This window comes from Podarcis gaigeae (genome assembly GCF_964106915.1).
Source record: "Podarcis gaigeae genome assembly, chromosome: 14".
In the NCBI taxonomy this organism is placed as follows: Eukaryota; Metazoa; Chordata; class Lepidosauria; order Squamata; family Lacertidae; genus Podarcis; species Podarcis gaigeae.
This window is the reverse complement of record NC_139690.1, coordinates 24,680,229-24,692,541: the sequence shown is the minus strand read 5'-3', so window position 1 is coordinate 24,692,541 and position 12,313 is coordinate 24,680,229. Positions and strand designations below refer to the sequence as shown.

Below are 12,313 nucleotides of genomic sequence, written 5' to 3'. Positions count from 1 at the left end.
AAAGACCATTCTCCTCACCCGTTGTGTTGACTGGAGCCAATCGGAGCGAAAGAAGGTGAGTCAGCCATTGAGGATTGGCTGCTACTCTCACTCTGGAGAAGGTGCTCAGGAAGAACAGTGAGGAGTTGTTGTTCTGTCTGCTCCAAAGCTAAGCATTAAACCACTTCTCACTGGAGCAGCTGCAAATAATTTACCCACACCTGTGCACTGAAAATACCGTAGTAGCTCTAGCTGAAAGACAACACATGGAGATTGGCACTGATCAATGCCATGCACCCGTAATTATTATTAGTGTATAATTAACAGATTATTGTGTGATTTTAGGTGGCTATATTATCTTAAAGGTGGGCCTGGCTATGAGGGGTGTGGCTGTGACTATCATGAAGGGATCCTGAATTTGCCACTACCCTATTGATGTGTGTTCACAGATAGGCAAATTCATGTGTTCAGGCAGATTCGAGGTTTGGCTTTTTCAGCAGCCAACATCCCTTCCATTGGCCTGATTGAGTAGCACCCTTTTTACGTTCTTAGGGGAGGAAGAAAACTTGCACTCCACATGCAGAGAACAGGTCTAGGGTGTGATAAAGGAGTGGTGGACTCAGTGGGCTAGTGGGGGGGGTCATGGGGCCAGTTGCCCCAGGCACAAAGTTGTTTGTTGTTGTTTAGTTGTTTAGTCGTTTAGTTGTGTCCGACTCTTCAGGACGCCAGGCACTCCTGTCTTCCACCGCCTCCCACAGTTTAGTCAAACTCATGCTGGTAGCTTCGAGAACACTATCTAGCCATCCTCTCATCCTCTGTCTTCCACTTCTCCTTGTGCCCTCCATCTTTCCCAACATCAGGGTCTTTTCCAGGAAGTCTTCTCTTCTCATGAGGTGGCCAAAGTATTGGAGCCTCAGCTTCACAATCTGTCCTTCCAGTGAGCACTCAGGGCTGATTTCCTTCAGAATGGATAGGTTTGATCTTCTTGCAGTCCACGGGACTCTCAAGAGTCTCCTCCAGCACCATAATTCAAAAGCGTGCAACTGTTGTTAGGGGTGCAAAATTGCAACAATTGGTGCTGCCTCAGTACAGTTGCACTCTTCCGTCACATTGAAAACAGCTTCTCCATGCAAACCAGGAAGTGACCTCTTCAGGCAACAGAACAACTTTTCTTTTCATATGTCTGTGGCTGTGGTCTCCTGGGTGACACGGACGCCATTAGGCAGTCAAACGTTCACGTGTGCTCCGTCCATTTTCCTCTCTCCCACCCCACTCCAAGCCGCACATGTAGGCACCTCGGTTAAATATATCCCAGTAATCTCTCCGTGGGGGAGACACGCCCCTTTACTATCAGCTGGCCACAGCGGGAAAATGTGGGGCAAGCAGGCTTTTGAGATTAACGTGGGCTTTAAAGAGGCAGCCAGTCGTGTTGGCTGGACGAAGGCAATCACATTTTTTATGAGGTTGAAAAAGCAGTTTGCAAGAGGAACAATCTGCTACGGAGATGCCCCCCCCCCCGCCAGCTTCTGTTCTTTTTAAACAGGTTTGCATACCCTCCAACATTTCTCCGATGAAAATAGAGACATACCATTCCAAAATGATGATTTTACGATTTATACCCCACACATCTTACTGGGTTGCCCCAGCCACTCTGGGCAGCTTCCAATAAAGACGTAATAAAACATTAAACTCTTTTTTTGGGGGGGGAGGGCTCGGAGTATTTAACCCGCTTTGGAAAACTGTATTTTGTTCAGTTAATATTCTTTCTCTTTTTAAAAAAGAAAAGAAATCCTCTGTCTTCTTCCCATGTTTAGTGCTTTAGCATACAGCATACTCTAGTGGTGAAATCTCAGACTGGAGGAAGCGAGAAATAAAAGAAAAAAACGCCCCAGTACTCTCTTCAGATGTTTAGACTCCTAGAACTGTCGAGTTTAGTCTGGTCACGTACAAACTTTGCTTTCGGTTCAGTTTCTGGAGGGCAATCTTTGCAGTTCTGTTAGCAGACTTGTCGGAAGGGAAAGTGCCTAGAGGCGTTGTTTTTTTTATCGGAAGGAGAACAAAGAGAACCTGTCTGACTTCATCCAGAATTCGGGGATTTAGTCCCGCTGGTCCCATGCTGTGGATTTATCTTCCAACAGAGGTTCAGCTGGCATCGGTCATGTCCAACGCCATTAATTTAAAGCACTTCAACAGACATGGAGGATCCTGTGATTTGCTAAGGGTGCTGGGAATTGTAGCTCTCTCAGCTGAGCACCCCATAGCAAACTGCAGTTCCCAGGATGATTTGAAAGTGGCCATGACTGTGAAAGTGGCATAAGACTGTTTTGCTTAGTTATTATTATTTTTATTGCAAATAATTGCATCCCATCTTTTTCTCCAAGGAGCTTAAGGTGGCATGCATGGGTCTCCACCATTCTCATTAAATCAATACAACAACCCTGTGAGGTAGGGCAAGCTGAAAGGCAGTGATTAGTGGAACGGACTCCCCTACCTAAGAAAACCATCAAGTCAGGAGAAGGCTTCGCATAGAGCTCTTCTCCCATGAGCTGCTAGCTTTCTGTGTGAAGGGAATGCTTTGGTCTGGAGGAAACTTCTTATTTCAAAAAGTTTTTATTGTTAAAATAATTCAGCATTAATACACACATATTGCAAATATGCAAGCATACAAACATACATTTTATACAATCCTTAAAGATTTTCAAACATACCTACGCTCAATCCCACAGATAATTCATTTTCCTTTTAGATTGGAAGTCTAACACAAAGGGTGAGGGGTGGTGGATGGTGATGGGAAATGGTCTAGAGGAAACTTCAATCACCAGAGAACTTTTCTTCCCTCACTGCTCCCCAGCGGCAACTCAGAGTGCTAAAACCCATCCACGTATCAAGCACCTCACTGAGGACTAGATCCTTGTTCCAGGACGCGCCTCTCACTGTGTCATTGTTTTTCTGTGTTCCCTACAGGGATCTTGTTTACAATGCTTGTGTTCGGACCAGCCTGTGGATTTATCTTGGGTTCCTTCTGTACCAAAATCTATGTGGACGCCGTCTTCATCGACACAAGTAAGGAGTCACTTAGTTACAGGTGATGGATCTGTGCATGGCATTGGGGGGATCACTTGCATTTTGGAAGGTGGAGAACGGGAAGAGGCTGGCTTGCATAATTGCAAAACAAAAAACAGAAAAAAACTTGCAAGCATTTTGGGCACATTGAGCAAGGATTGTAGCTCAGGGTGGCTCACAAGTTTCGAGTGCAGAAGCTTCAATCCCCAGCTTCTCCAGGTGGCGCTGGAAATCCTGCCTGAAATCCAGGAGAGCTGCTTCCAGTCAGTGTAGGAAATATTGGGTTAGATGGAGCAACGGTTTGGCTCCATATAAGGCAGCATCTTATGTTGGGGAAGGGCCATGGCTCAGTGGTAGAGCATCTGCTTTGCATGCAGAAGGTTGCGGGTTCAACCAGAGGTGGACCTCTGACAGCATCTCCAGGAAGGGCTAGGAGAGAGCCCTGCCTGAAATCCTGGAGAGCCGCTGCCAGTCGGTGTAGGCAATAGCAGGTTGGGCAGACAAGGGTTTGACCTGGCAAAGGTCAGCTTTTTACCTAAAGCATATACTCAACCACTGAGCTTTCCCCCTGAAAATAACTTAAGACCCCAGACCCCATTTTTTGGCAGAGGGGGGAAAGTGTTGATTGTACACACACACACACACACACACACACACACACACACACACACACTTTCCAGTTATAATCCATTGATAGCCCCATTATAACAATACCAATTTAAAATACAATTACTACTGTCAATCATTCAAATACCAAATTATATAATTTAGATTAGATTGGCCCCCACGTGCTAGAATTGATTATTCTGATGATTTTCTTTATTTCTGCATTCCAAAATCTAACTGACATTAATCCCTTATACAACAGCTGCAATATTTATAACTTCTATTCGTGTTGACACGTTAAATAATTTATAAGACTACAAGTGAAGATCTCATACTATATCATTGTTCTTCCTGCGTGTGACATTTATTCTGTCCGTATCGTTTCTTCCCGTCCTTGTAAATTGTTATGCCTATCTTTTGCTGCTATCCGTCATACCTTGAGCGGAGCTGATATCCCAATGCATTCCAAAAATTTCTCCCTCACTCAGCCCCGTGCTTCTTTGTTTTTGCAACTTTCACAATAGCTGCAAAACTCACTGTGTTGATTTAAGCCACAGCATATGAATCTGCACAATAGCACTGGTTCATTCAAGGTCAAGGGAAATATTGGGCTAGTCTCCATTCTGCCTTGGGCAGACCCCACCTGGAGTCTTGTGTCCAGTTTTGGGTGCCACAATTTATGGAGGGTATTGACAAGCTGAAACATGTGCAGAGGAGGGAGTTGGGTGTGTTTAGCCTGGATAAGAGAAGACTGAGAAAAGATATGATAGCCATCTTCAACTATCTCAAAGACTGTCACATGGAGGATGGAGCAAGCTTGTTTCTCCTGCTCTGGAGGGGAGGACCCGAACCAATGTATTCAAATGACGAGAAAAGAGATTCATGGAAACCATCAGGGAGAGCTTTCTGACATTAAGAGCTGTTCCAACAGTGAAACAAAGTCCTGCGAAAGGTTGTGAACTCTCCTTCCTTGGAGCCTTTTAAGCAGAGGTTGGATGGTCACCTGTCATGGATGCTTTAGCTGAGATTCCCGCATCACAAGGGGTTGAACTAGGAAGCCCTTGGGGTCCCTTCCAGCTCTACAGTTCTATCATTCTTCAGGGTTTCAAGCGGGAGTTTTTCCGAGTCCTACCTGGAGATGTTGAGCATTGACCCTGGGGCCTTCTGCACACCAAGCAGATGCTCTTCCACTGAGTAACAAGATTCTCTCACATGGGGATAGATCACAACTCCCCTCAGCCAGAATGGCCACTGGTCAAAGATAATGCATGGTGACAACAAAAACTGGAAGGCACCGCATTCTCTACCCTCCCAACCTGGGAGTAAGAGGCTAAGGAGAGTTGTCAAGAAGCAGTGGCAAAGGAAGGCGCTACAGTACCTTGTGTGGGGTGTCAAGGGGCGGGGGAAACCACCCAGTGATGCATGCGCGGTGGCGATACAGATGGCGCATGCGCGGCACTGATACCAACAACACATGCATGGTACCGATATCAACTGCGCCACTGGAGTGCCCATATGGACAGTGCTCGAGCGGTGCCCATAACGACGACACACATGCACCCTCAGCCGCCCTTCAGTGAGTGTAGCCCTTGACCGGCTGCCATTTTGTCCCCCCACCTCAAGATGACACCCAGGGTGGACCAACCCCCCAATCCCCTTCCTACGCCCCCTCTCAAGAAGATCTCCCTCCTCCTCTAAGAGGGGAGTTGGCTGTGGGAATAGGGGCACAGCCTCACTTCTGGACAAGTCTATCTGTGGCTGCCAGCTGTGAGGACTATGCTCTGCCTCCGTAGTTGGAGGCAATAACGTTTCTGAATCCCAGTTGGTGGAAACCTCAGGAGGGGCGAGGGCTCTTCTGCTCAGGTCCTGCTTGCAGGTTTTCCTTTGGGGGCATCCGGTTGTCAGAAGTTCAGCCTACACTCGAGTAGGACTCTGGCAGAGACACATCCCCGAATGGCATGTTCTCTCCCTCCTGCTCGATCGTTTGGGAGCTTCAAAAGCTTTCTTCAGCCCGAGCATCACAGCGACCAATGCTAACCGACACCAGCACACTTAGGGATCCGCAGAGTTTGCGCATCATGCGTGACAGACCTCAGCAACTCAGCATTCTGGCTAATCTACTTTATTTACATATAAACACACATGGAGCATTGCAACATGGCTCCTTCTCTCTCTAGCATCAGACAGCAAAAAGAAAAAGAACAAAGGAAAATAGTCCCACTTCACGGAACACAGTAACACAAACATCCTGTCTCCATCACTTCCCACTCTGTGGAGTCAAAACATATACCATCATGTGATAGACATAAATCTCATGACTGCAATCATGGAGCAGGAATTCTAACACTGGTTGGCCACTGTGAGAACAGGATGCTGGGTTTAGATGGGCTATACCCCGATCCTACAGTACTCTTCTTATGTTCTCACAGTGCAGTTCTGGGAGGCTTGCCAAAAATAAACAATTTAAAAATATCAGTTACTTTTGCTGCTTATTCGGGAGCAGCTGATGTAGCTGCGAACAACTTGCAATTTATTTTCTTTTTTAAAGGAGACCCCTGTGGCCAGCAGAGGGAGCTATAAAGTAGCTGTTTCTCCATTTCCACCTGGTTTCATCATCCTTTCATCCTTCCTTGCCTCGCTTTGCTGCCTCGTTTTTAAATGGCATTTATGAAGTTTCCATAGATGTCTAGACACCCCCCAGCTTGCTGTGACCGAAATAACCATAAACCCCACCACTTGTGCCTGGAATTTATTTTATTTTATTTTTTAAAAAAAACTCCAATGTGATTGCTAATATATTAGCAATATATATTGCTAATCACGTTAATGGAAGGTGTAGTTAGCACCCCACCACCACTACCATGTGTAAGTTTTCTTACTGCCAGAACAGCTGGTGTAGCTCAATGGCTAAGACAAGAGAAGAGGGCCACTTTCCTTCATGGGGAACCATCTGGGGGGCCACAGGTGAGCTGGGCCAAAGGCAAAAGTGGGTGGAGCAACAAATAAAGGTTACATTCCAGCCACACAAAAGGCAGCGGTTATACACCCTGATGCTCAGAAGCATTGCCACAATTCCAGACACATTCCAGTTGCATTTCAAATCGTAAGCTCCTTGCAGCAAGGACCTGCCTCCTCGTTTTCCCTCTGATCTTTGTTTTATCTTGCGCCACCAAGGCACTCGGCACTTGGCCAGCAGGGAAGCCCTCGGCTAGAGTCATTCTTTCCTCCTGGAGTAAAAGGTAAAGGTAAAGGTACCCCTGCCCGTACGGGCCAGTCGTGTCCTACTCTGGGGTTGTGCGCCCATCTCACTTAAGAGGCCGGGGGCCAGCACTGTCCGAAGACACTTCCGGGTCACGTGGCCAGCGTGACGAAGCTGCTCTGGTGAGCCAGCACCAGCACAGCACACGGAAATGCCGTTTACCTTCCCGCTATAAAGCGGTCCCTATTTATCTACTTGCACTTAAGAGTGCTTTCAAACTGCTAGGTGGGCAGGAGCTGGGACCGAACGACGGGAGCTCACCCCGCCGCGGGGATTCGAACCGCCAACAATACGATCGGCAAGTCCTAGGCACTGAGGTTTTACCCACAGCGCCACCCGCGTCCCCTCCTCCTGGAGTAGGAGAATTATAATACTGGCCTACTTTGCAAAGTCATTGTAAAGACTGTGGCATATGCAACAGACTCCAAGGTGCTACTCAGATGTGGCCATAGCATTTCTGTCCTCGAGTTGTGGTGTACAATTCTAGGCTCCTAGAAACATAGGAAGGTGACTTCTCTTGAGCCAAACCACTGGTTCCTCTAGCTCAGTACTGTCTGCACTACTTGGCAGTGGCTCTCCAGATTTTCAGACCCAGAGTCTTTTTCAGCCCCACCTGGAGATGCTGAGAATTGAACTTGAGGCCTTCTGCATGCAAAACTTGTGAGCTATGGCATTTCCCTCAAATGTCATAATAAGACACCAGTCCTCAGGGCTCTGAAGAATCATAGAATCAGGGAATTGTAGAGCTGGAAGGGACCCTGAGGGTCATCTAGTCCAACCCCCTGCAATGCAGGAATATGCAACTGTTCCTTACAAGGATCGAACCTGCAACCTTGGCGTTTTCAGTACCGTGCTCCAACCAGCTGAGCTATTGGAAGAAAAAACTGATTAAAACAGGGGCGTAGGAAGCTGCCTTATACCTCGTCAGACCATTGGTTCATTAGCTCACTGTTTCCCAAACTTGGGTCTGTCTTTGGACTACAATTCCCATCATCCCTGACCACTGGTCTTGCTAGCTACGGATAATGGGAGTTGTAGTTCAAAACAGCTGGAGACCCAATATTGCTCAATATTGTCTATAGAGACTGGCAGTGTCTGTCCTGGGCTTCAGGCAGTGAATATTCCAAACGCTACCTATAGAATTATAGAACTGTAGAGTTGGAAGGGACCCCAAGGGTCATCTAGTCCAGCCCCCTGCAATGCAGGAATCTCATTTTTAAAAAATAAATATTTTATTGGTTTTTACAAAAAAATCAAAATAATAAAGAGAAAAAAACTTTTACCGTATCCATATTTGAGACCTTCTGAATCTCACGACTTCCCCCTCCCCTGCATGGGTCCTTAAATAATTTTTCTAAAACTACGTTCTCCACAGTTTTCATCTCTCTAAATTATCCATATTTATCGTTTCTTTACAAGTCATTTTTTTAATAATATAAATTTTATTAGAATTTCCACACAACAACAGCAACACAAAAAATATCGAAAAATAACAATACACAAAACACAAAAACCAACATTCAAAAAACAAAAAAATCCATATCTTACAAGTTAATAATATAAGCACTAAAAAGAAAAACAAACATTGACTTCCACCAATCCCACAAGTCATTTTTAAAGTCCAGCTAATGTTTTTATTTGTTTACAATGGTCGCCAAAGTTCCCCCATTCTTTCTTAAAGTCATTATCTCCTTGATTCCTGAGTCTCCCAGTCACTTTTGCCATTTCCACATAGTCCAGCAGTATGGCTTGCCATTCTTCCTTGGTCGGAACTGTTGGTTCTTTCCATCTTTGGGCTAGTAGCATCCTTGCAGCTGTTGTCACATACATAAACAGTCCTTTCTGGTCTTTTGGATGCAGGAATCTCAATTAAAGCATCCATGCCAGGTGGCCACCTGCAGATGCCAAAGACTTATCCTGATGCCTTCTGCATGCAGAGCAGGTTTTTTTTCCAGGGAGCTTGGGTTGGTGCTCCATGAGTGGTGGCTGAAGTTTGGGGTAGCCCCAGGTCTTCTCGTGTAGGGTAGACCACCCCATGACACACCCCTTCAGTCCCTGGTTGGGGTTACCTTCTTATCTCCTGTCATGATCCTCAACAGCCTTGTCTTTCTGTCCTTTGCAGGTAAGCTGGACATCACCCCCGATGACCCCAGGTGGATTGGCGCATGGTGGGCGGGCTTCTTGCTCTGCGGTGCCTTACTTTTCTTCTCGTCTCTCCCGATGTTTGGATTCCCACAGTCCCTGACCCGCCGGCCAGAGCTCTTGGCAGAGGTCGAGCAGGCCATGTTGCCAGACAGGGACTACGAGAGGCCAAAGCCCAGCAACGGGGTCCTCCCGCGAAACACCTTGGAAGCCCCAGATGACGTCTCCTGCTTCCAGCAGCTGAGAGGTGACACTATCCCCTCGTAGCTCGCCTGGCGTCTGCGGGAGGTGACAGGTCAATGACTGGTTAGATCAGAAGTGGGGGCCGTGTTCCTTCATGGGGAACCTTCCAGGGGCCATGGTGCATGGGGCCAGAGGCCAGTGAGTGGAGCCATTAATGCAGATTCTACATTTAAGCAGTAGGCTAGTTTCTGCATGCCCTGCTCTGACCTCTCTATCCAGGAAAGCAAGGGCAGGATTGAGAGGTCAGGAGGGCTATGTTTGCCCCCCAGACTGGTGGTTCCCCATCCTGAATTTGAGCCACTGCCTCCTGTGGGAGTGAGTTCCATAGTTTAACAATGTGCTGTGTGAAGTCCTTCATTGTGTCTTTCTTGAACCAGTGGGCAAACACTGAGCATTTTGGCCGCTGACTCTCCCTCCCACATCCTCCACTGCACTAGGGATGTGGGTGGCACTGTGGGTTAAACCACAGAGCCTAGGGCTTGCCGATCAGAAGGTCGGCGGTTTGAATCCCTGCGATGGAATGAGCTCCTGTTGCTCTGTCCCAGCTCCTGCCAACCTAGCAGTTCAAAAGCACACCAGTGCAAATAGATAAATAGGTACCGCTGTGGCGGGAAGGTAAACGGCATTTCCGTGTGCTCTGGTTTCCGTCACGGTGTCCCGTTGCGCCAGAAGCGGTTTAGTCATGCTGGCCACATGAGCCGGAAAGCTATCTGTGATCAAATGCCTGAAAAGCAAGATGAGTGCTACATCCCATAGTTGCCTTTGTCTGGACTTAAGCACCCAGGGGTCCTTTATCTTTCTTACTTTACTGCACTATAGGGCAGGAGACTAGCTCAAAAGGAAGAGACACAAAGCAGGCTGCCTGGCAGATGCCCACGCAAGACAGACACGCAAAGAAGCACTTTTTTCACACAGCACGTAGTTAAAACTATGGAACTCCCACAGGAGGCAGTGATGGACACCAACTAGAATGGCCTTCAAAGAGGGTTGGACAAATTCATGGAGGAGAAGGCTGTGTTCAGCCTCCACTGTTGGAGATGGCAGTGCTTCTTAATACCAGTAGGAAGACTTGTTGATGCCCTCAGGTCCTAGAGGCATTTGGATAGCCATCTTGAAAACAGGATGCTGGAATAGACGGACTCCTGATGTGATGCAGCAGCCAAGCTCTCAGCTCTGCCCAGTTACCACCCCTCAATATCTGCCACCTGAGACACCTGTCTCACTCTGCTTCATGTTAGAGCCAGCCATGACTGCAGATTTAAGTGGACTATTGTGTGGTACAGCAGGGCTTTTTAAAAAAAAAAATGGAGCTCAGCTAACCCCTGCTCAGATTGAAAACTGACATTCCCTAGAGGAACCCAGACTTCCTTTTGCCCTGCAATTTACAGGCACAAGTCCACACTGTCATTGTTTGTCCCATCTGTTGTCATTGTTTTTGTCCTGGTACTTTCCATGGGAAATTCACTGCCAAATTGGAGCAAATGGCAATCCACTGAAAATCCATTTGCTGCAATTCAGTGGTAGGACATGGGTTTCCTTGGGGAAAGTGCTGTGACAAAAAAAAAGGTCTGTAAGCTTGCAGTCATTAGGAGCTTTGCTGGAAGAGACAGTGAGATGAAGAAATATCAGGAATGCGTATCAAAGCATTGTGAGGTGTGAGGCCAGCTCAAAGCATTAGGGGGTTCTAGGAGACCCCGTCCTCTGCTGGTGGGCCCTGCTGGGGAACCAGAGATGAGCAGTCACTGTAACATCTGCACCATGAGCAGCCCCAGGGGGCCAAGCCTGCCCTCCAGGATAATTCCCAGCAATTCCCTGATATAGTGTTGCTTGGGATGCGGGTGGCTCTGTGGTCTGAGCCTCTTGGGCTTGCCGATCGGAAGGTCGGCAGTTCAAATCCCCGTGATGGGGTGAGCTCCTGTTGCTCTGTCCCAGCTCCTGCCAACCAACCTAGCAGTTCGAAAACATGCCAGTGCAAGTAGATAAATAGGTACCGCTGTGGCGGGAAGGTAAACAGCGTTTCTGTGCACTCTGGTTTCTGTCACAGTGTCCCGTTTCACCAGAAACGGTTTAGTCATGCTGGCCACATGAGCCGGAAAGCTGTCTGTGGACAAACGCCAGCTCCATCGGCCTGAAAGCGAGATGAGCGCCACAACCCCATAGTCGCCTTTGGCTAGACTTAACCATCCAGGGGTCCTTTACCTTAAGCTTTTTACCATGTTAATTCCCAGCAATGCCCTAATATAGTGTTGCTTGGAGTGTTGTGGGGCCCTGAATGACAGAGTCAGGCCGGGGGGGGAGAGATTTTGGGGGAGGGGATGGCATTAATTTTGGGCCCTATTGATGCCTGGGGGTCCCAGCACATGCCCACAGTTACTAGGTGCCAGCATTGGCACTGCTGAGTCTAATGAGATGGGTGGAGGGGAGCAGTCAGCTTTGAGCTTCCAAGCAGTGAGGTTAGTGTAAAATCTGTGATGGGGCAAAAAAAAAGATTCCTTTGCAGCACAGATGCAAATGAAGAAATCAAAGGAAGCGGCTGCTCCTTGATGTTGGGCTTATCTTGATGACAGAACAGCCAGTGTCTTCCATCCCCCCCCCCAAAAAAAATGGTTGGCTAGAACTAGACAAGCAAAAGCCCCCTGGTGATGTCTTGCTGGGCTGCACCATTTCTGACTACAGGGAGGGTCAAATATCTGAATGTTTCTCTGCACCTAGTGTCTATACATCCTAAACCAGTGTGGTATGGGGCAGGTGAGTCTAAAAACCTTCCTTGCCAGGGGGCTGTTTTGCCCATAGTCGTGTCTTGCCACCAGTTCTTGCTCCTGCATTATAAAACTTTGAGCATCTAAAGGAAGAGATGGCAGTCAACCCAGGAGGATATGACAATTGTTTTTCAGACCCAAGAAACAGAAAGCACAGTGAAAGAGGATGGGATTTACAAAACGCAGACAGGCCCTGCTGAGGCTTCAGCTGCACTTCAGAGAGATAATTTTTCAAACGTCCAGATTTTTCACATGTATGACT

At 47.5% G+C, this 12,313-nt stretch overlaps 1 protein-coding gene and 1 long non-coding RNA gene across 2 annotated transcripts in view; one reads left to right on the top strand and one right to left on the bottom strand.

The window, feature by feature from the left end:
* LOC310831959 overlaps positions 1–12,313 on the bottom strand; it is a 73,189-nt gene that overhangs the window by 36,158 nt on the left and 24,718 nt on the right. The gene's annotated exons all lie outside the window — the stretch shown is intronic.
* The window catches only part of SLCO3A1 (solute carrier organic anion transporter family member 3A1), a 104,499-nt gene that overhangs the window by 73,320 nt on the left and 18,866 nt on the right, over positions 1–12,313 (top strand). Inside the window, exons 3-4 of the mRNA XM_083713138.1 lie at positions 2,944–3,042; positions 9,030–9,296. Coding sequence (XP_083569264.1) covers positions 2,944–3,042; positions 9,030–9,296 — 366 coding nt within the window. The remainder of the gene's footprint in view (positions 1–2,943; positions 3,043–9,029; positions 9,297–12,313) is intronic.